The sequence below is a fragment of the Plecotus auritus genome (genome assembly GCF_963455305.1).
Source record: "Plecotus auritus genome assembly, chromosome: 3".
Lineage (NCBI taxonomy): Eukaryota > Metazoa > Chordata > Mammalia > Chiroptera > Vespertilionidae > Plecotus > Plecotus auritus.
In genome coordinates this window covers 91,443,921-91,466,800 of record NC_137772.1, presented here as the reverse complement: position 1 = coordinate 91,466,800, position 22,880 = coordinate 91,443,921, and the positions used below count along the sequence as shown (strand labels likewise).

The window sequence follows — 22,880 nt, the reverse complement described above, 5'->3', positions numbered from 1 at the left end:
TCTACAACTCCCAGTCCTGGTAGGGTGGACTTATGTAGTAGGTGACCTGTGGGACCCAGTGGCACAGTCTCCCTGATCACCTGAGCTGGGTGCTCGAAGAAAGTTCCTTGTGCACATATGTGGGCCTTCCTGTTGTTGTTGAGTCTTGATTGCTATTGGCTCATTTGTGCATGAACTTGACCCTCAGGCTGGCTGACAATGAGGCTCAACCCCCAACACAGCATGCAAGTTGCTGTGCAGGTGCTATTCACACAAAGCAGAATTTGCCTCAGCAGGTTTGGTGCCTCCTGAGATCTCCCTGTGGATATGCTGCTTGTGAAGCTTCTTGGATCCTACTCTGTTGTTCTCTGAAGCTGGCCACTGGGTGTACTGGTTCTGAGCCTCTTCAGAGGGACTCTGATGTAGGCCAATGTCAGACATTGTCTGTGACTGGCCCTGGACAACCTGTTAGAGCTATCAGTAATCCTGCTGCAAGCTTTCCTGAATAAAGGATTTTTCAACTTTTTTAAACAGTAGTTTGAAGATCACTGGTTTGGCTTCTAGTTAAAGTAATGTGGAAGGCTAGATGACATAAAAAGCTGGCTCCAAACACCTGGGAAATTTAGAGAAAATGTAGAAAGCGTTCCTTTAAACACAGAGTAGCATGTGTAAGAAAGTAAGGGGAATAATACCAGAAATAGAGAAAACCCGAAAAAGCAGAAGAGTGAGAGTGGGGAGGTTGGGGGGGGCGGTAATGAGGGAAGAAGGACACATATGTAATACCTTAATAAAGAAATTTTAAAAAAAGAACAAAATGAAAAAAAAACACTTATAAATAACATTTTTAAATTACGTTTTTATTGATTTTAGAGAGGCAGGAAGGGATAGGGAGAGAGAGATAGAAACATCGATGAGAGAGAAACATTGATCAATTGCCTCCCCTGGATGCCTCCTTCTTGGGATCAAGACCACAACATGCAACTTGTGCCTTGACTAGGAGTCGAACTGGTGCAGTAACCTCTTGGTTCATGGGTCAACACTCAACCACTTAGCCACACCCACTGGGCAATAACTTTTGTGTTAAAGAAGAAATCATATTGTTAATTTGAAAATATTTAGAATGGAATGAGAGGTAAATATCTATACTCATGTGAAACAGCTAAAACAGTATTTTGAGAGAAACATTATAGCTTTAAATGTTTTTATTAAAGAAGGAGGAGGAAGAAGACAGAGAAGAAGAAAAATGAAAACCAATGAGTTCAACATTCAATTCAAGGAATTAGAAAAATTAAATAAAGTAATATAGAAAACCCACAGAAGTAGATACATACAAGTGATCATGATAAGAGCTGAAGTTGATACCATAGAAACCAAAGAAATAATAAAATACACAAACCGAAAGCTGGTTCTCTGAACAGACTAGTAAAATGGGCAAATGTTAGGTCAAGGTTGATTCAGAAAAAAAAAAAAGAGAATATATTAATAATATAAAGAATGGAGACAAGGACATAACAGAGGCAGTAGAAGTTTTTTAAAACAATATAACAGTATATGAAAATTTTGAAAATTTACATAAAATGAACAATTTCCCAGAAAAATATAATTCACTCAGATTCAAGAAAAAAAATAAAACCCTGAATAGTCCCCCCAAAAAAGATGTGTTTAAGTCCTAACCCCCAGTGCCTCAGAATGTGACCTTATTTGGAAAATTGGTCTTTGAGGATGTAATTACTTAAGATGAGGTCATATAGGAGTAGGGGGGGCCCCTACTCCAATATGACTGGTATCCTTACAAGAAAACAGCCACGTGAAGACACAGAGACACACGGGAAGAAGGCCACATGAAGGTGGAGGCAGAGACTAGAGCGATGAAGTACAAGTCAAAAAAAAAGGGATCTCTAGCCATCACCAGAAGCTTGGAGAGAGGCATGGAATAAATTCTTCCTCAAAGCCTCCAGGAGGAAGCCACCCTGCTGACACCTTGGTTTCAGGCTTCTGATCTCCACAGCTGTGAGAGAATACATTTCTGTAGATTCAAACTGCCCCGATTGTAGTTCTTTGTTATGGCAGCCCTAGGAAACAAACAACCAATAACTACTACAGTGATTGATAGTTTAAAATCTGCATGTGCGGTGTAGCGCACACACACACACACACACACACACACACAGTGATCCATTTCAGCCTCCTCATCACATGGACAAGTAATCTGAGGCCCTGAGAGGTTCCCTGTACAGATTACCTAGCACAGTGGTCGGCCAACTCATTAGTCAACAGAGCCAAATATCAACAGTACAACGATTGAAATTTCTTTTAAGAGCCAAATTTTTTAAACTTAAACTTCTTCTAACACCACTTCTTCAAAATAGACTTGCCCAGGCTGTGGTATTTTGTGGAAGAGCCACACTCAAGGGGCCAAAGAGCCACATGTGGCTCGCGAGCCGCAGTTTACCGACCACGGACCTAGCAGGTTGGTGGCAGTGATAGGTCTGGTAGTGATGGTCGGATAGGTCCCAAGCACTCTAGTGACAACCCTGTACTCTGAATTGGGACAATCAACCCCTGGACACTTGTCACAGGCTTGTTTTTTCTTTCCAGGTGTATCAAGATGATGTAAAATTAATTCTCTACCCCAATGAGAATATCTTCCGAATTCTCTTTTCTGATGAATCAGGCCAGATATAGTATCCACTGGAGTACAAGGACACCTATATTGACATATATGGCACTTAAAACGTCTAGGATTTGGGGCGGGACATGGTTTTACTAAGGCCTGCACTCTCTGCAGGGCTCTGCAAGGGGATCCCAAGGGACTGCTTGTGCCTTAACCATCTTCCAGTTACCCATCAGGAAACCTGGCTGTGCTCTTCTTCTGTACGCAACAGAGCCAGTTCACATATATCATTCTGGACGACAGTGATGAAGCGTATGTTCGGGCCCTTATCACCAACACTGGCCATGCCACCATCTATGATGAAAACAGAGAAATCTGGTAAGCTTAGGTCATGAGTCCCAAAGTAATACAGATCCCTGACCTCAGACAAGGCGTACTGTCCTCCCACCAATGCTTTCCCCATGGGTGAAATAGCAGTCACAGACTCAAGGCAACCACTTCTATTGCTTCATCTCCTTTACACCTCTTGAGAGTCAAACATCATGAGAATTATCTTAGAAAGACCCAGGACCCCTCTATTCTGGGGGCCTCAGAGAGGAGGGTGTGGTGAGTGCTCTGGAAACCCATGTATTATATTCAAAAATATAAGTTCTAAATATTTCATTGTAACTGAACTTAGTTCTTAAGTTCCCATTTCTGGTAATGGTGGAAAACTTCACCTTACCAAGTCAAGGTAGTTCAGTCACTTCAAAATTTTTGCCCATCTCTTTGGGGTACCTTTTCAGGTTTCCTGCTCCTGCTGCGTTCTAAGTGGACAGGTAGTGGGAAGTGCATATTATCTTGGATCAGTGTTTTATTTTCTTTCTTTCTTTCTTTCTTTTTTTGTTGTTGTTATTTTGTTAATCCTCATCCGAGGAGATATTTTTCTTTTCTTTTTTTTTCTTTAGAAAAAGTGGAAGGGAGAGGGGGAGACAGAAAGAAACATCAATGTGAGAGAGAGACATTGATTGATTGCCTCCTGCATGCACCCAACCAGGGCCCAGGAACCTGCAACCAAGATAGTTGCCCTTGACTGGAATTTAACCCAGGACCCTTCAGTCCATGGGCTGATGCTCTATCCACTAAGCCAAACTGGCTAGGGTTTACACTTTCTTTCTTACTGATAGTCAAAGCCAAACTTTTTTCTTATTAATTATGCACCCCTCCCACTGCCCCTACCAGCCCCCCTCCCCCCCCCCCCCCAAAAAAAGACACAAGGATTTTCACATTCCAGGCCTTGGTTTTTAAGAATATTTTCTCTGTATGGGTTTTTTCTACACTGGCCGTGTACTTTGTTCTCAGAAGTGTCTGCCCTCCCTGGAGGTTCCTTCGTATAAAAATGATATATGAAAGGTGGAAGAAGGTACTAGATACAAGAAGCACCCAAGTAGTCGGGGGCAAGAAACTTGGTTAATCATCCCAAATGGCATCTGGTTGCATACAGGTGGGCCTCTTCTCTCTAATGACACTTATTTTTAGGGACAAAAGAGACTTTGGGGAAGTCTATTTTCATTTTCTTGATGAGAAAACTGAGCCTCAGAGAAGCTAATAAGTCACTTGCCCTAAACCATACATAAAATTACAGGCAAGAAATTTTATGGCATTTTGACTCAGCCTGAAATTAAGCATTTTTTAAAATTATCAAATAAGGTTTGCAAGAGAAACTACATCTTTTTTTTAAATTATTTCTATCTTTATTGTTGATACTAGAGGCCCAGTGCACAAAATTTGTGCATTAGCGGCGTGTCCCTCAGCCCAATCTGGGACCCCATGGGGGATGTCCGGGCCTAAACCGGCAGTCGAAATTCCCTCTCACAATCTGAGACTGCTGGCTCCTAACCACTCACCTGCCTGCCTGTCTGATTGCCCCTAATCACTCCCCTGCCAGCCTGTCACCCCCTAACCGCTCCTCTGCCGGCCTGATTGACACCTAACTGCTCCCCTGCCAGCCCGATCGCCCCCAACTGCCCTCCCCTGCAGGCCTGGTCACCTCCAACTGCCCTCCCTTGCCAGCCATCTTGTGACAATATGGGGGCGGCCATCTTGTGATGACATGGGGCGGCCATCTTGTGATGAATGGGGGCAGCCATCTTGTGACAATGTGGGGGTGGCCATCTTGTGACGACATGGGGGCAGCCATCTTGTGATGACATGAGGGTGTGAGGATCAATTTGCATATTACCTCTTTATTATATAGAATTATTATAGATGTCCTTCTTTTTCCCCCCATTGCTCCACTTCGCCTCGTTCCTGCCCTGCCCCAGGCCTTCACCACGCTATTATCTGTGTCCATAGATAATGCATATATTCATATAAGATCTTTGTTTAATCTCTTCCCACCTCCCTCACTCCCCTTCCCTATGAGAATCATCAGTTCGTTCCATTTCCATGCTTCTGATTCTATTTTATTCACCAGTTTATTCTATTCATTAGATTTCTTATTCATTTATTTTGATTTTTAGATTCAGTTGTTGATAGGTATGTATTTGTTGCCATTTTGTTGTTCATATTTTTTATCTTTTTCTTCTTCTTCCTCTTCTTAAAGAATACCCTTCAACACTTCATATAATACTGGTTTGGTGGTGATGAACTCCTTCAGCTTCTTCTTGTCTGTGAAGCTCTTTATCTGACCTTCAATTCTAAATGATAGCCTTGCTGGGTAGAGTAATCTTGGTTGTAGGTTCTTGCTATTCATCACTTTGAATATTTCTTGTCACTTCCTTCTGGCCTGCATAGTTTCTGTTGAGAAATCAGCTGACAGTCATATGGACACTCCCTTGTAGGTAACTAACTGCTTTTCTCTTGCTGCTTTTAAGATTCTCTCTCTTTGTCTTTAGCCCTTGGCATTTTAATTATGATGTGTCTTGGTGTGGGCCTCCTTGGGTTTTTCTTGTTTGGGTTTCTCTATGCGTCCTGGACTTGTAAGTCTATTTCTTCCACCAGATAGGGGAAGTTTTCTGTCATTATTTCTTCAAATAAGTTTTCAATATCTTGCTCTCTCTCTTCTTCTGGCACCCCCATAATGTGAATGTTGATATGCTTGAAGTTGTCCCAGAGGCTCCTTACACTATTTCATATTTTTGGATTCTTTTTCCTTTTTGCTCTTCTGGTTGGGTGTTTTTTACTTCCTCATATTTCAAATCATTGATTTGATTCTCAGAATTATCTACCCTCCTGTTGAATCCCTGTATATTATTCTTTATTTCAGTTAGTGTATGCTTAATTTATGACTGGTCCTTTTCTATTTTTTTTTTGAAGGTTTCTAGAAGATTCTTGAATAACCTTATAACCATGGTTTTGAACTCTATATCTAGTAATTTGCTTTCTTCCATTTCTTTCATTTGTGACATGTTTCTTTGTCTCCAGATTTTAGCTGCTTTTCTGTGTTTGTTTCTATGTATTGGATAGAGCTGCTGTGTCTCCTTGAGTTGGTAGAGTGGCCTTGTGTAGTAGGTGTTCTATAGAGCCCAGTGACTCAGCCTCCCCAGTCACCTGAGCTGGGAGCTCTAGGTACACCCCTTTGTGGGCTGTGAGCACAGTCTTGTTGTAGTTGAGACTTGATTGCTGTTGGTGTCACTGGGAGGAACTGACCTCTAGGACAATTGGCTGTGAGGGCCAGCTGCAACTACAGTAGAAGAACCGCTGTGCAGGAGACACCCTTATGGAGCAGGACTTGCTTCAGTGGGGCTTTGGTGCTCACTGAGTCTGCCCCTTGAGTTTGTTGCTTATGTATGTGTAGCATTATAATCTGCTATAGTCTGACACTGCCCACTGAGTGCACTGGCTCTTGGGTCTCCAGGGAGGTGCAAAGCCAGCCACTGCCTGGGGCCACCCAGCAGGAGCTACAGAGAGATCTGCAGATTCCTTCTCTTTGAATCAGGTTTAAAAGTATCCAGATGAGGCCCACCTATGAAGCAAGGCAGGCTGGTGCTGGTGCCAGGTCTTGGGCTTTTTATTGATAGGTTTGGGGTTCCCTGATCAACTGCAGCTTGCTTGAGAGATTTTAGCCTGAGCAAGGACATATGCAACAGCTGCTGCACCCAGCTTGGGAGGAGTTATAAATTGGATGAGGTGGGTTCTTAGGGAATCACCAGGGTGGAGCAAACAGAAATGGCTGCCAGTCAGCCCTGTGACTGAGGAGGTCCTAGCATAGAAACAATGATCCCTGTGAGAACCTCTGTTTGGGAGAAAGCCACCCCGAGTCCCTGCCCTGATGCCAGATAATCCAATTCCTCTTCATATGTGATTGTGTTCTCCAGAGCCTCACCCTGGTGCTGGAGCAGAAAAGAAAGCAGGACCTTGTAAGTTTAGTTCATACTGCCAGCCTTTTAAGAGGAATAGCTGGGTCTCCAGCAGCCTCCGTGTCACTGAGCCCCAATCCGCACTGGTTTTTACAGCCTGTAGTTCTTACTGCCCATAGGGACTTCTTTTACCAGCTCTGGAAGAAACCCTGGGCTGGGGGTATGCTCTGGGGCTGTGACCCATTGCCCCTCCAGGCAGCCTCTGCAGAGACAATCTCCCTCCCAATTAAAAAAGTGGCCCATGTGGATGCCGGACCAGCCCATTCCACACCTCCTCACCTCCTACCAGTCTCAGTATGCTTTCTTCTTTACCTCTCTAGTTGTAGGACTTCCATTCAGCCAGCTTTCCAAAAGTTCTGGATGATGGTTGTTCTGTATTTTAGTTGTAATTTTGATGTGGTTGTGGGAGGCAGTGAGTACAGGCATTTACCTACGCCACCATCTTCAAATCCAAGAAACTACATCTTATCCCAGAATCTCAGCCCATCAAAACCCAGGGTCTCCAGGGTGTGGGGCCCAGGCCAGCACACCTCCACTGGGCCTTCAAGGCTTCAGAAAGCAGCCAAGGCCCATGAGCTCACAGCAGCTGCCTCATCTATCAGGCGTGACGCTCCTCAGAAGACCATAAGACAACGACAGGGGACCCCGAAGGAAATACTTCCATCTCCTTGTCAAAATCGACAAGAGTGGATAGCCATTGTGCTGACACCCAGACCTTTGCTGGGACCCCAGGAAAAACTCAACCCTCACAAGGGAATGAGTCCAATGTCCTGTCTGGGGGACAGCAAGTGACTAGTGGCTCAATCTCTCTCCCCCAGAATAGCCTTGCTTCCAGGCCTCAGGCACTAGCCTCGGAGCCATTTCAGAGTTCAGGGACCCCGGACTTCCATCTTCCATCTCTCTCCTTGGGCCTTGCTGTCTTCTAGTCTTAAAGTTTTTTTTCTGAAACTGCTAATTCCTTCACCATTCATGGTTCTCAAGAGGGGAGATATACTTGCAGCTTTCACTTCTAATGCTGAGCTCCTCGTCACTGGAGAAAAGGGAGGCTTGCCCCGCATTGAAAGCTGCTCCTTAGGTTCGGAGTGGGCCTCATGAACCTCTGCTAAAGGCCTCCACTCTTACCCACCTGGCCTGGCCCCTCTGACCACCCACAGGCAGCCCCTGCCTTTCCCTCCTTGCTCTTCAGCTGCCCCCACAGCCTAGAGCACACATCCCCATAGTATCACTGTCATTTTTCTTGTCCTTCCATTTTAATGCTGAAGGAACAGGCCAGTAAGGAAAGGGAAGAGGTCCCCTCAGCAAGTCCTGGCCCCTCTGCACACAGGCCTGGTGGGCCTCTCATCTCCTCCCAGTAGCCCCTCCACACTCAGCTGTCTGCAGTTGCCCAGCATTTCTGTCCTGTCTCCCCTGAGGGCAATTGCATGTTATCTGAGTCATGCTCTAGTTTGGCTTAAAGCAGCAGCATTTCAGGCCTTAGAGACTTGGATGAGAGAGGAACTGTCTCTGTGTATCCCCCACACACCCATAACCCCCAAAATGTCATTGCACAGGGCAGAATGGGCTCCCCATCCCCAAGCTGCTTCCCTCCCCAGGGGCAGCGGTACCAAAGGAAAATGCGATCCTGTGAGGAAAGGTCCCTGAGGGAATTCATTGTTAGAAGTGCAGTCCCTTTGTCACAGGGAGATCAATTTTGTGGCAAAGACCTGCCAAGTCATTTTGGGAACACAAAGCTGCTCAGCCAGGGCCCTCCGAGCCTAATCATTGCTAGAAATGTCCACAGCTGCTCCCCAGGTCCCAGCCCCGCCTCCTCACCCTCCGTTGCACCCCAGGCGCTGGAAAGGATTTAGAGCCAAGCTGTTTAAGGACTGAATATGTCTTGGGTCATTTTTTATTTCCGTCTCCTCGGGAAAGGTAATGGCATAGTTGTAGTTTGCCGGTGTTTGGAAACTAAACCCCAGCATTGCCCCCAACCTCCAGGCCCTGGACTTGAGGAATCTCAGACCGGACCTCCTGCCAGGCTTCAGGGTCCTCCACAGCGAGGGGCCCAGACCTGCCTGAACACAGGGTCCCTGGTGGGTGGGTCTACACACGCCACAGCTTGTGGTCTTTCCACCCCCTGAGGAGGAACCTCCAGATTTAGATATCTTGGGGTTCTAGAGCCCATTTTCCTGAGGAAGTCTCAGCCCAGAGCTGGGTTCCCAGGGCAGGGACAGACTTCTGACCCCCGGGGGCAGGAAAGGCCTAGTGAGAGAACTGTGAAGGCCTAGGAGCCATCACAGGGTAGAGCTAGCAGGATCTGCTCCCCACAGGTTGGAAGAAAAGTCCCTCTCTGCCCTTTTCTCCATTGATGGTCATAAGGATATTCTAATGTTGACCAAGTTATTGCTATGTACAGGCACTTAATCCTCACAGCAACCCTCTGAGTGAAGTACTATCAACATTTGCAGTTGAAATTGAGGCATTGGGAGTAACTGGCCCTAGTGGCAGATCTAGGCTTTGAACTTGGAGATTGTGAATACAAGAGCCCAGATTTTTAACTCCTCATATGCAAACAGCCTCTTGTCTACGTAAAGAGAAGTGAGGTAGGCCAGGCTGGGCCCAGAGGGAGAGACTTAGGACTTTTGCACTTTGTTCACTGGGCAATGGGAAGCAACAGGAGAATCTTAGATTGGGAGTGACAAGTTCTCCTGTTGAAGGTGAACAAGGCTGCCCTTAGCCAGCCTCCTGCTCTGAGCTGACCTGTGAGGTCCCCAGACAGCAGTCTGAGTGATCCAGACTGCCCCACACCCACCTCCTCTGCTTTACCAGCTCTCAGATCCTCTGCCCTCTGCATTCAGTCCTCAAGAGAAGTTGCTGCCCCAACAGCACAGATTCCAGGGACAGCCGTGGTGGGATTCTAAAAGCAGGAGCCGGGGACAGAGGGATATGGTCGACTTCAAATGCCAAGAAAGGATGGCTCATAGACAAGAGGGCCTGGGCTGGGGGCGGGAGAAGCCCATGCACCCTCACTCATCCAACACCTATTTATGTGAGTCCCAGGCCCAGTGCTGGGCCAGGAACTCATTGGGGAGCCAAATGGACGTGGACCACGTTTTACATTTACATTTTAGTAAAGCAAAAACAGACGACAGACAAGTGCAGGTGTTCTCATTATTCAGGATGGTTCTGTTCTATAAAGTCTCCATGAACACTGAGTAGTGAGCACTGGACTCATTGCTTGCGGGGGAGTGTGTGTGTGTGTGTGTGTGTGTGTGTGTGTGTGTGTTTCACATAGACAGAGTCACAAACATGGGCAGAGCAGTGACACATCTGAGTCCTCTGATGCACACGCTCCCCGCGGAGGCGGAGTGAGGTGGCTGCCCCCCAGAGGATGGAGACAGGAGGCAGGGCTCGGTGGCTCAGAAGCCTCAGCTCTGGGGCCAGGTGGACTCCACCAGGATGGGCTGTTTTTAGGGTTTAAGATTACCTACACGAGACAGACATAGATACACATTTCTCCTAGGAACAATGGGCTCAGTATTCACTAAGTGTTCAAGGCGACTTTACAGATCCTAACACATATACAAATAACAAGATTCAACTCTATGTATTAGTAAATTATATGGAGGAAACCAGCAAGGAGCGAAGATGGAGAGTGACATAGGGAAACAGAGGGGCTGGTCAGGAAGGGCCTCTGAGAAAATGATACTTAGGCAGAAGCCAGCTGTGCCAAGCAGGGTGGGAAGTCGGTTCCAGGCAGAGAAAACGTGGCAAAGCCCTGAGGAGGAAAAGAGCACGCAGCCCCTGGCACTGAAAGGAGAGCGTGGGAGTGGGGGCCCCGGGCACAAGACAAGACTAGAGTCTGGCCCAGGAGGGCTGAAGGGCTGCACCTCATCTTGGGCTTGCCTTCCTGGTTGGAACTTCTCCCACCTGCCAAGACCTGCAGGAGCCTGTGGGCTGTTTGTGGGCAAAGGTTGAAGCAAGAAAGGGGGAGAGAGGGAGGGAGCAGGTCTGCATCGCCCCTCGCCCCATGGCCAAGTGCCCGCTGCCTGATGGGACTTCTCAATCTAGGTTGAGCCTGAGCCAAAACCTGGGCTACTACTTTGCCAAAGACAAATCCCAGAAGGCCTGGAACTGGTGGAACCTGAACCTGCACGTGCACGCGCCCCCTGTCCGGTCTATCTCCTTAGACATCAACCAGTACATCAAGGTACAGGTCAAGAGCCAGGATGAGATCATCTTCTGCTTCGTCCACCAGACAAACCACATTTCCTTAAACCTGGGCACCAAGTACAGGGTAAGGTCTCAACTCCCCATACCTCTGCCCACCTGCACACAGGCCACGGCTGGCTCAGACTGGTCATGCCATGGGCCCAGGCGATGTTCTGCATGACTCCAACCCATAGAAAAAGTAGGCCACAATATCAACGTGCCTCATCTTGTCTGACACTCACTACAACCCTGTCATCTGGCAGGGCCAGAAACAAAGGGGACATGTGTGTCCCCAGCCCTACTCTCCACCCCAAACATGCTCATTTCCAAAGAAATGACTGCCTGAAAGTCCAAGGCCTCTGCCCAGTCGGGGCAGGAAATCCCAAAGGAGTGTTAGTTTCCTCGGCTGCTGTAACAAATGACCACGAGCTGCAGGATTTAAATCAACAGAAGTTTATTTTCTCACAGTTCTGGGAGCTAGAAGGTTACAATCGAGCTGTCAGCTACCCCCAAAGGCTCTAAGGAAGAATCCTTCCTTGTCTCTCCCAGCTTCTTGGTTCCCGGCATTCCTTGGCCTGTGGCAGCCTCACCCCAGTCCGTGCGTCTGTCTTCACGTGGCCTTCTCCTCTGCATCTCTCTGCACATCAACCTCCCTCTCCTTTCTCTTATAAGGACACCAGACATTGGGCTTAGGGCCCACCCCAAGTCCTCATCCTTGGTCCTTCACTTAATTACATTGGCAAAGATCCTATTTCTAAATACGGTTACATTCACAGGTTACTGGCCATGTCTTTTGGGGGCCACTGTTCAACCCACTACGAGTGGTGAGTCTGGACCCTAGAGTTCTCACTGTGACAGGGCAATAAGGCGGGCTATTGAGACCCTTCCTGAGGACCAGAGTGAAGGCAAGGAACTGGGCAAACCTCAGAGGCCTGGAACTGCTGGGATCTGAATCTCTACGTCCGCACGGCCCCTGCCCAGTCTATCTCCTTAGCTGCCCACTGAGACACACATAAGATCCTGCTCCTGCTCCAGCTCCCCCACCCCACTCCACAGAGGGCTCTGTTTACAGACCCACCAGAGAGGCATTCCAGGCTTCTGACAGCAGGACTGCCTGGGGAGACAGACAGATGGACATGTCTTGTAGGAAATGAGCCAGATGAAGAAGCAAGCTGATGGAGAAAGCAGACTCAAGCACAATTAAGCTGTATGACTAATATTTGAAAGGAGAGGAGAGAATGTGGCAGGTTAGGGTGACCAGCTACCCCAGTTTGCACAGGACGGGGGCGTTTTCCAGGACAGGAGACTTCAAGAGCTAAAGCTGGGACAGTTCACGCAGATCCAGACAGCTGGTCATCCTGGTCCCCTTGCCTAGGAAGGCTGCTGGTTTACAAGCTAAAGAATGAAGTCCCAACCTTCTCACGTACCTGGGCCTCCCAGAGCAGCCACCTCAGTAAAGAGATGATGCGTACTTAGGTCTCCTCGAGTTTTCCATTTGCCCCTGCACAATGGAGATGAGCTAGGAGGGGGCAGCTAGAATGGAGAGGGCGCGAGGACCTGGGGTGCTACTTGCGGGGGTGGGCGGTGTCAGCAAAGGAAACCAATGCCCCAAAGGGCAGGTGAATGGCTGACATGGTCAGAGTCCTGTGCCAGTGGAGAGGGGGCCCCAAAGGAAACGAATCAGCACAGATGTGACTCATCGGCAGGTTCCTCCCAGGCCAGGCATCAGGGCGTCCTGAGAACACGCCAGCCCCTCCACTTCCCGTGTGACACAGGCAGGCCTCTTGCTCTTTCTGAGGCCGTTGTCATTTATAAAATGACAGTGTCGTTGTACGGCTTCAATAAGACACTTTGTGTGAAAACATTTCATAAGTTGCATACTTCATAGAAATAGAATATATTGGTATTCTTAAGCATTCTTCTGGGAGACCCTTTGCTCAGCCTTCTGTAGCTACAAACCAAGGCCAAATTGGAGTAGAGGTGGCCTCACGGGGCAGTGCCTCATCCCAGCAAAACCCAGACGCACTCCAGCGAGCCCGCAGTGGGAGTGCGGCTCTCGGCAGACACTGGGCAGTCTCCCAACTGTGGCAGGGCCTCCGTGGTAGGGGATCCATGGGGAAAAGCGGATGCCCCCAGGGGGGCACCGCCTTTGGGTGGCAGCCCACACCAGGTCTCAGGAGCTGTCACCCTTTGGCTTGGGTTCAGGCTGGGGGTGGCCACAGGCACCGGCCCAGCACGTGTCCTTGGGAAGCAGCAGAAAGGGTGCAGGTGGCTGGGCTGGGAGCAGAGATTTGCCCTGGAGAGTAGCCTTTCCAGAGAAGACTCGGTCCTGGCCACAGGGGTCTGATCCTGGCAGGGGCGGGGGGCGGAGGGGAGCCTGGGGCAGCATGTATCCTCACCTAGCCTTCCGTGAATTCCCACAGTTCATCAACCCGGAGAAGCTGAGTGAAATGAAGATGAAAGCAATCCTGGAGGTGGAATTCGGTTCAACAGCTCGGAAGATTCAGGTCCTTCTGGGGAAAATGAGTAGGATCCTGAATTTCCTGACCATCTGTGATTTGGAAACCTTCATAGAGAGCACCACGAACTTCCTGCTGGGCTACAGTCGGAGGAGGAGGAGGAGGTTTTAGGTCCAGACGAGCGCAGTCGCCACGCTGGCCTGGGCCTTCCAGCACCGGCTGAATGTTTCTGGAAGGTTATGGTCAGGAGCACCAAGGAAAACCCCAAAGTCTCGTTTTTGTCTCTTGATAGTTGTTTTGTAATGTGGGACCTGTCACAGTAGCTTGGTTTGACAAGAAAAGTCTTTGGGGTTCTGACAGACTTCGTGGCGGGGGACAGAAAAGTCTCAGGAGCCGGCCCTGACCCGACAGCGCTAGAGACAGGCTGTCTCAGGGGCCGGATAGGTCCACACCTGCCCTGCTTGCTCCCACTGGTCACTTGCGACCTTCCTGTACCTGGGTTGACTCAGGACATAGACAGTCTCAAAGTCTAGCTCTGCCGTGTGTTGGCTGTGTGGCAAGTAGCTTTACACCTCAGTTTCCTCGTCTATGAAATGGGTCTAGAAATAGTAGCTCTCTCACTAACCCTGACCTCATCTCAAACACCCCCTCTCCCACCCCCACTAGGGCAGAGGGAAACCCAGACAGCAAACCACACCATCCTGCAGCAGGTCCCCCAAACCAGGAGCCAACTAAGCCCAAAAGGACCCACACTAACCCCCCTCCAATAGCTGGGACCCTTCTGGTCACTGATAATAGCTACCAAAACTGGAGTAGGTAAAGCAAAACGGGAGGTGAATGATCTGGATGGGAGATGCAATGGGTCTCAGAAAGGACAGGGGCATGGAAGGCCGCTAGAAGCCAGGAGGACTTCCATCCTCATCTCTGCGACACTCATCTGGTTCTGAAGACACATTTTCTGTGCACCTCAGTTCACGTGACTTTGTTTCCTGATCTCTCGAAAAACACCCCAGTGGCCTCGGATTGGCTGGCTGATCTGGTGCAATCCAGGGTGATAAGGGAGGGTGGGTTATGTCTTGTAAACATGGTTCCTAGTTGATGCCTGAGCATGGGTAGGGATAGGAGCTTCTAGAACAGGGACTCAGGAGCTGGGCAGTGTGCCTTTTAAATCCCCGGACACAGCAAATTTCCCAGGGCGATCTCAACTGCAGCTTAAATCAAGACAGGAAACCCCTTCTAGCAATTTGCCCTTCCCTACCATGGGCCTGGGTGCATGCTCTCCTGCTCTCACAAGGCCTGCCTCCACCTCTCGCCAGCACCAGAAGCTGCGCAGCTGGGCTGGGACGAGGGTGCTGAGGCCAGCGGGGCATTCGTTACACAGTCACTTCCACTGTTTGACTCACACTTGTTGGTGAACAGTATCATCAGCTAAAACTACAGTTACTACCATGCGTGGCATGAGTGCCACTGTAGACATGTAGCTTTGCAGGCCACCCCCAACATGCCCGTACCCCTTGTTGGTTGGGCACCTCCATTCAGTAGGCGGAGAAGCCCCTTTCCTCACGGGCACTAGAGACAAAGCTCCTGTGTCACACTTGGCAATCAGCAAGTCCTTCCAAGCTTGCAGCCAGGTCTCCAGATGTTTCTCCCGGGACTGAAGGCCTCAGACCTGAAGGCAGGTGCGCCCTGGAGTCAGACAGGCCTGGTTGGCCGTCTTGGCAGCACTGTTTGCCAGCTGTGGGGCCTTGGGCAAGGCAGTGAGCCCTGCTAGACTCCATTCCTCACCTGTAATAGGAAGTTACAGTGAAGATGAAAGAGATGGCATCTGTAAAGCACTGGGTGTGGCGCTCAATAGATGCGGCTCTTACTGTTTTCAGCCACTTCCTCTCCTTGGTCTTCCTCCTTTCACCAAACCGGAACACGGGCTTCCACTAGTACAGAAGCTGTCAACAGGTAGCCTTGCAGAGGCATTATGTTTCGTCAGTCCCGTTTTAAACTATGTTGTTGCCAACATTTTTTTAAAATATATTTTTATTGATTTCAGAGAGGAAGGGAGAGGAAGAGAGAGATAGAAACATCAATGATGAGAATCATGGATCGGCTGCCTCCTGCACATTCCCCACTGGGGATGGAGCCCGCAACCCAGGCATGTGCCCTTGACCGGAATCGAACCCGGGACCCTTCAGTCCGCAGGTGTACGCTCTATCCACCGAGCCAAGCCAGCTAGGGTGGCCAACATTTAATAGATGGGCGATTTCCAGCTGCTCCTCTAACGGCTGCTCTGTGCCAGTGTGTCAAAGCCTGGGCAGAATACCGAACTCAGGATCCTTTCCATCAGGAATCACCTCACAGACTGGGCAATAATACTGACAGCAGCCAACCAGCTGGCCAGGCCTGTAAAAGCCCGATCCCACCCCTGTCCATCTGCTCGGACTGCTGGAGCCACGGACCAAACACTGAGCAGCTGGAACCACGGAGACTGATGGTCTCAGCTCGGGAAGCTGGAAGCGCACAGTGCAGGGCTTCCCTGAGCAGGTGCCGGGAGGGTGTGGGGTCGGGCCTTTCTCCAGCTTCAGGGAGCTCCTTGGCTTGTGGCAGCATCACTCCAGTCTTCACATGGAGTTCTCCCTGTGTGTCTGGGTCAAATTCTCCCTTTCTATGTGGACACCACGCATAATGGGTCAGGGGCCCAGCCTACTCCAGTCCGGATTCCACCTCGTCTCAGTCTGCTCCAGTGTGCCTCAATTCACTAGTAATTACATCTGCAACAGCCCTGTTTCCAAATAAGGTCTGTGGTGCTGGCATTAGGACTTCAGCATATGAATTGGGGGGACACAGTTCAAGCCTAACACCATGTCTGCCTCACACCCCAGCCCTGCTCAGGCGCTGCGCTTCCTGAGGGGACGAGCCCTCTTGCTCATTATCATTTTATCTTCAGTGACTTGGCGGGAAACGGTGCTTCTCCTACAAACAAAAATGAACTCAGTTGGGCTGTTTATCAATACTAACTGTTCAGTGACACACAAGGGTTTCCTGATGGGTATCCTCATCAGTGAATGCCCCAAGGCACACAGCAGCTCGTCCAGTGCCTACAGAAATTACTAATTCAGTAATAATTACACCATGTAGTAAGTATGCACTGGGCGCCTACCATGTGCTGAAGGTCCAAAGAGAACAGGTTGTCTGCGCTTGGGGATCAGAGACACAAGCAACAGCAAAAGGATGAAAGTATTGCTTTGTGAAGGAGCACAGTGGAAGCAAAGTCGTCATCTGGAGAAGGCAGGAGGGGTTGCAGGAAGCCTCTCTGAGCCAGGGCTGAAGAAGGACCAGGAGCGGGGTGGGGCGTGCTGGGAGTCCCCAGGAGCGGCAAGCGTCCCTGCAGAGACAGAGTGAGCATCTAGGGCAGACAAAAGGCACCAGATAGGGAGACATGTTGGAGAGTATCTTCTAGCTGCACAACCTCCCAGCCCCTTCCCTTATGGGGAAAACACTCTTCTGAGTATTTATTTGTGGGCAGCCATGCCCTGCTTGCCAGGACAGAAATTTAAAAAGGTGGTATCAGTCAGGGGCCAGTGAGGACCCAGAAACCACATCAGTAATTCCAACAGGGAAAGTGTAACAAATTTTAGCAAGCTAATACTAAAAGGGACCTGAAAGAGAACTCTAGAAACCCAAGAACAGCAAATGAAAGGCACAGTGTTCTCCCACCCTCCTCTCCCCATCTCCTCTCTTTACAATGTGCCCAGGAAGGGAACTAAGAACTGACGGGGCAGATGCGACAGCGGCCCTGGCTGTGGGGAGGTTCGGGGCCAGGGAGCTGGAGCTGCTGCACAGGGTGGGCCTCCAGGTTGCAGAAGCTGCTTCACAAAAAGCGTTCTGCCAAGTGCCAGGAAAACTCGCTGGAGAGTGGGTGTGCCAGACCTCCCATGCAGTGCTGAACGCCCAAACAGAAGGAAAACAGACACAACAGAGCCCGCCCCAGGCCTCGCGTGTAACACCAGCACCAGCAAAGCCTACTACTGCACCAACTGGCAGAGGAGGCATGTTCTCAGGCCCGGCTCAGAATCTCAAAGCCGGGCAAAAAGGGTGGATTTGGAGCTGATAGGAATAAACCAGTAACTAGCACAGAGGTCGTCTTCCTCTATGCTCCAACACTGTACTGAAGCATGGACTATCTCTCTTACACACACACACACACACACACACACACACACACACACACACACACATACACATACACGGGTGCCTCACTGGGAGTGAGCTTGGCCAAGATGAAAGCAGTTGAGTGATGCCCACCCAATCCGGGACTCTGCCACAGAAGGGAAGACTGGACCAACTCTTTCTGCTTTGAAAAAAAAAAAATGCATCTGTAATGCTCTCTGTTCTTATCCCTTTGCTCCTCCAGCACCAGTCTGTCCCCAAGCCCCCACTTCCTTCCAGTAAAGCCATCCTGCTCGAGTTAGACAATGATGTCCTCTGTTGCTTGCACTCAAGAACCCTGACAGATAAATAGTGAGGGCATGAAGCTGGGTAGATGGGCAGGGGCTGACTGAGACATCCTCATGTGCCATAGGAGTTAAAGTTTCATGTTCTGGAGAAAGGGGAGGGAAGATGTTAATACACTAGGCTCTTGTAGTAAAGATACTTCAATATTCCAAACAAGGATATTGAAAACGAGGGCCTTGAGGTGGGCAACGGCAGTAGAAATACAGAGAAGGGCAGAGATAAAAGAGCTACGTAAGATAGGAAATAGTCACCTGGGATCGGGAGGGGAGGCTACATGACTTTGGCAACAGAGTGGATTCTTTCATTCATTCGCCTACTGCAGGCACTGTCCTAGGAGCTAGGTATACAGCAATAAACAAAACCAAGCTCCCCTCCATGCAGTTTACAATGGGTTGGGGAAGACAGAAAAAAAACCACACAAATAAGCAAAATATCTCATGTGTCATATGAAAACAAGTAAGCCAGATGAGGGAAATAAAGTCTAGGGATTGGAGGTCCCTAAAGTATATGTACAGCAGGGTTTGTGCTGGCAAAGTATTTGTTGTGAGAGGCTGTCCTGTGCATCGTAAGATATTTAGCAGTTCCAGTTCCTTCTACCAACTAGGAACCAGTAATATCCCCACATACACCAGTCATGACAACCAGAAACGTCTCCAATCATTGCCAAGTGTCCCAGGGCAGGGGCAAGGGAAGGTCACCCCTTGTGGAGAACCACTGCTGTAGATCAGTTTGGGGTTTGCTTTATGGTGTAGCATAAGTCTATCTTAGCAAATGTTTCATGTACTTGAAAAGAATGTATTCTGCTATGTTAGGTATTCTGAAGTTAATGAGGAAACACAGGCACATCTTTCTATAACTAGGCTACATTTTATAAAAAATGCCATGAAAACAAGCAAAACCTAAAGAGGAGTTGTATAAATTAAAAAGGACTAAAGAGACACAACCACCAAATAAAATCTAAGAGCATGGATAAAAAGCTATGACACATTTGGGGGGACAACTGAAACTAAAATATGGACTATTAGATATTACTGCATACTTTTAGGGATAGTGATGGTATTAAAGTTATGTAGGAGAATGTCCTTAGTGTTTGGAGATGCTGACATATTTTAGGATAAAATGTCTTCAGCCTACGTTCAAATCATTTCCATGTGCATGTGTATACACTGATAACTAAAACCCACTTGGTTAAAATGTGTGAAAGAATTCAATCTTGTAAGAAAAATTTTTAGAGTATACACAGACAAACCCAGATGCTATATGCCAAACATTTCATAGCAATTTGCCTTTCAACGTTCATTTATTAAAGACTTTCACAGTTTATGTTAAAATTCAAACACTACAGAAATGTCTAATACTGAACATTTTTTAAATCAGAAATGGTTTTAAAAACTATTTCAAAAAAGAAAAAAATGTATTCATCGGGTCACTATTTAACAGGTGCCACTGTTTCAAGTTCCCAGCAGTTGCCGGGGCTGGCTGCGGAGGGTGAGCAGGCGGATGAGCTGGTTGGTGGAAGGAGCGCCGAGAAGAGCGCCCAGGAAGGAGGCAAGGAAGCCAGTGCCTCTGAGTAACGTCTCTCGCCAGCTCCCAGCTGCCTTTAACGAACGGCCTGTGTGCAAACTGCAGTGACACTATTCTTTCTCACTTATAAGGTAGTGAAAGAAGAGAACTTAAGCTATGGAGTTGTTAAACCAGGGGGAAATACACATTTGTTTTTATTGCTACTTCAATAATGCTAAGTTTCAACACAACCATTTGTGCTGACAGTACTCGGGAAATTGGCAGTTTTGTAAACAAAGAAAAATTTTAATTCCTTCAACTAATGAAGCATCAAGATGCTTCAGAAATGTCTTTCCACAATATTCATCTTGCCAAAAGAACCCACACACTGCAAGTAAAACTGGGGAAGTCAGAGTAAGATTGGTGGAGCACACCAATGTCAATATCCTGCTTGTGATATAAATGTTATAGTTTACAAGATGTTACCATTGGGATCTGTCTGTATTATTTCTTACAACTGCACATGAATCCACAAGTTAGTGCAATAAAAACTTCAATTAAAAATGTTTTCTAAAGAATCCACATACAACACTCATGTTAGGAAGCAAAAATCTTTATTTTTTTAAAAAATTCACATTTCTTAAAAACAGCAATTTCTAGCCAAATAATATAAAGCCTTTTAAATTATTTGAAAGTATGTACACTCTTTGTATAAGTAAACACTTGAAACTGTACAGATTTAAACAAATATTCATTTAGCAAACAAGTTGGACCACTACCACCTACTCAGCACTTGGTAAGGTGTTTGAGTGTTTCAGAAATAAAAGATTCAACACAAGAACAAGTGCTGTCAAATATTTTGATCCTTAAGAACACACACTGCTCTGTACATCAAATTACATCAATCATAGTATAGTACATTAATCATGCCCTTATTTCTTTGGAAAGGCTTTTTAAAAATCAAATATACAACATAATACACAAAAATGGGTATTTTACAGTATATTTCTTTAAACATGTATTTTAAATAGTAAATGGAAGTAGATTCAATCTTCCTATTTCATTCAATTCATGTCAAAGAATGAATATGGATCTTCTTTACCTTCCCAAAATACAGCTCTATCAAGCAACATACATCACTAACTTAAACTGAGTTGAAAAACGAGTGACCTGTTTAAAATGACAGACATGTAACCAACCTATACATGTGGGCACCTGCTTTAAGGGGATGAGAAAGTCTGCTAGTCACGCAAAATGAGGTCTGCTGGCCACATTCCAGAACACCTGTCAGTGCTCAATCTCTAGGCCAGTGTGTGAATGCTCAAAATTCCTTTCAATCTAAAAAGCAGGCTGCATTGACTATCAGAGGCAAAACCAAACCACTCAGGAAATAGGTATTTGTAGGAAAATTCATAGAAGTGCATAATGTATTTGACGATCCCTGATATAGTGTGGTAGATGCTAAGGGTGGGCCATTTTCCTCCTCCTTGTCTTTGTTAGTAAAATGTATTTGCTGTAGCGGGTACAGGCACAACCACTGAATATAAAGAACTACTAAACCTGAAGGCAGGGTACAGAAGGCTGGTAACCTTGACTTGCATGCATGAGATACGCTATTCATCAGGTTTCCTTCTCTCCTGTGTGTACAGAGTTAGCACACATGACGGTACTTCCCAGGCACAAACACTGGCTGTTGTGCCATGAAAATTCACACTAGATACTGCACATGTGTAGGCTGCAACTCTCTGCAATTCAAGGAATACAGACACTGGGACCTTCCCTGAGGTCCCTGACTCTTGAAACCAACACATCAAAAACACAAGAAAAGGGGTAGGAGGAGGTAGAAGAGGGCAAAGGGAGGGCAAAGGGTGGCAGAAAGAGACTTGATTTTGGGTGGTGAGCACATGATGCAGTGTGCCGATGACGTTACAGAGTTGTACACTTGAAACCTGTATGATTTTGTTAATCAATGTCAACCCAATAAATTCAATAATAATAATAATAATAATAATAATAATAATAATAATAATAATGATATTTTACCTTCCCAAAATAGAGCCCTATTGGTGTGGCTCAGTAGTAGAGCGTCAGCCACGCACCAAAGGGTCATGCATTCAATTTCTGGTCAAAGGCATGTACCTAGGTTGCAGATTTGTTTCCCAGCCCCATTTTAGGGGCATGCAGGAGGCAAACGAATAATGTACCTTTCTCACATCAATGTTTCTCTCCCACCTCTCTCTTTCCACCCCGCCCTTCCTCCCTTCCACACTCTTAAAAAAAAAAATCAATGGAAAAAATATCCTCTGGTGAGGATTAACAAAATAACAATCTATATATATATATAAACGCCAAGTGACTGGAACGACCAGAACGACTGGTCACTATGACGCACACTGCAGCTGGCCAACCGGCCCAATCGGAGGCGGGGCCGGCCAGCCAACCTCTCGTGGCCCCTCTCCCCAGATGCCCCCCCCCCAACCCCTTGCCAGCCCAGCCCTGATTGGACCCCGATCAGGGGCAGGGCCAGCAGCCAACCTCTCACAGCCCCTCCTCCTGGCCAGCCCAGCCCCAAACGGCCCCAATCGGGGCGGGCCGGCCAGACCCTACCCGTACACGAATTCGTGCACTGGGCCTCTAGTAATAATGATTTTTTTAAACACAAGAGATAACACCCTGAATTCCCAGAAAAGCAGCATGTGTTCTTAGAGGCATCCAATCTACTCCAAACTAAATTTCAAAGTGACAGGAGAAACATTATATTGAATGTAGAAATAACATTTCCAGAAGTAAAAAAATAATAATAATCACTGTGGAATGCTCAGTGGTTAAAGTGTTGCAGTGTTTCACGCTTTAAGAAACCTTACTCTTAGAAGCTTCCTAATTAGCAGTATTTCCATAAAGTTCTTCTCTACACTAACTATTGCAACCTATTTTCATTGCACATCTTTTGCTAAGAACCATTTCACCGCGTGCCCACCATGGTCACCTCTTAAAAACTTATATTTCTTGAGGCCATTTAAATGAGGCAAGTACTGCTGCTCATAGATTAATCTTTGGCATTTTGATGTTTTTACAAGGGAAACACCAATTTTTTAACCCTCTGCTTGTATTTCATCCTGCAGTCAGCGATAAGTAGCATGCTTGAGTGGTTCTCAGGGACATTCCCACGTACAGTTCCTCAAGTGTCCTGCAGCCACCTGACTCTCAGCCGCTCCTGGACAGACCATTTACAAGCACCGCCGGACTGGTCTGGTTATTTAGAAACTGATAGTAAGAGGTTCAGCTGAA

At 47.4% G+C, this 22,880-nt stretch overlaps 2 protein-coding genes across 2 annotated transcripts in view; one reads left to right on the top strand and one right to left on the bottom strand.

Annotated features, from left to right (window-relative positions):
* Nucleotides 1-13,754, top strand: part of ERICH6B (glutamate rich 6B) — a gene marked incomplete at both ends in the record, with an annotated part of 65,153 nt that extends 51,399 nt beyond the window's left edge. The window contains 4 exons of the mRNA XM_080660129.1: nucleotides 2,578-2,663; nucleotides 2,819-2,971; nucleotides 10,984-11,209; nucleotides 13,548-13,754. Of these exons, the coding sequence (XP_080516255.1) occupies nucleotides 2,578-2,663; nucleotides 2,819-2,971; nucleotides 10,984-11,209; nucleotides 13,548-13,754 (672 nt within the window). The remainder of the gene's footprint in view (nucleotides 1-2,577; nucleotides 2,664-2,818; nucleotides 2,972-10,983; nucleotides 11,210-13,547) is intronic.
* Nucleotides 13,755-22,702: 8,948 nt separating this feature from the next.
* Nucleotides 22,703-22,880, bottom strand: part of COG3 (component of oligomeric golgi complex 3) — a 91,077-nt gene continuing 90,899 nt past the window's right edge. The window contains exon 23 of the mRNA XM_080662083.1: nucleotides 22,703-22,875. Within this exon, the coding sequence (XP_080518209.1) occupies nucleotides 22,846-22,875 (30 nt within the window). The 3' untranslated portion in view covers nucleotides 22,703-22,845. The remainder of the gene's footprint in view (nucleotides 22,876-22,880) is intronic.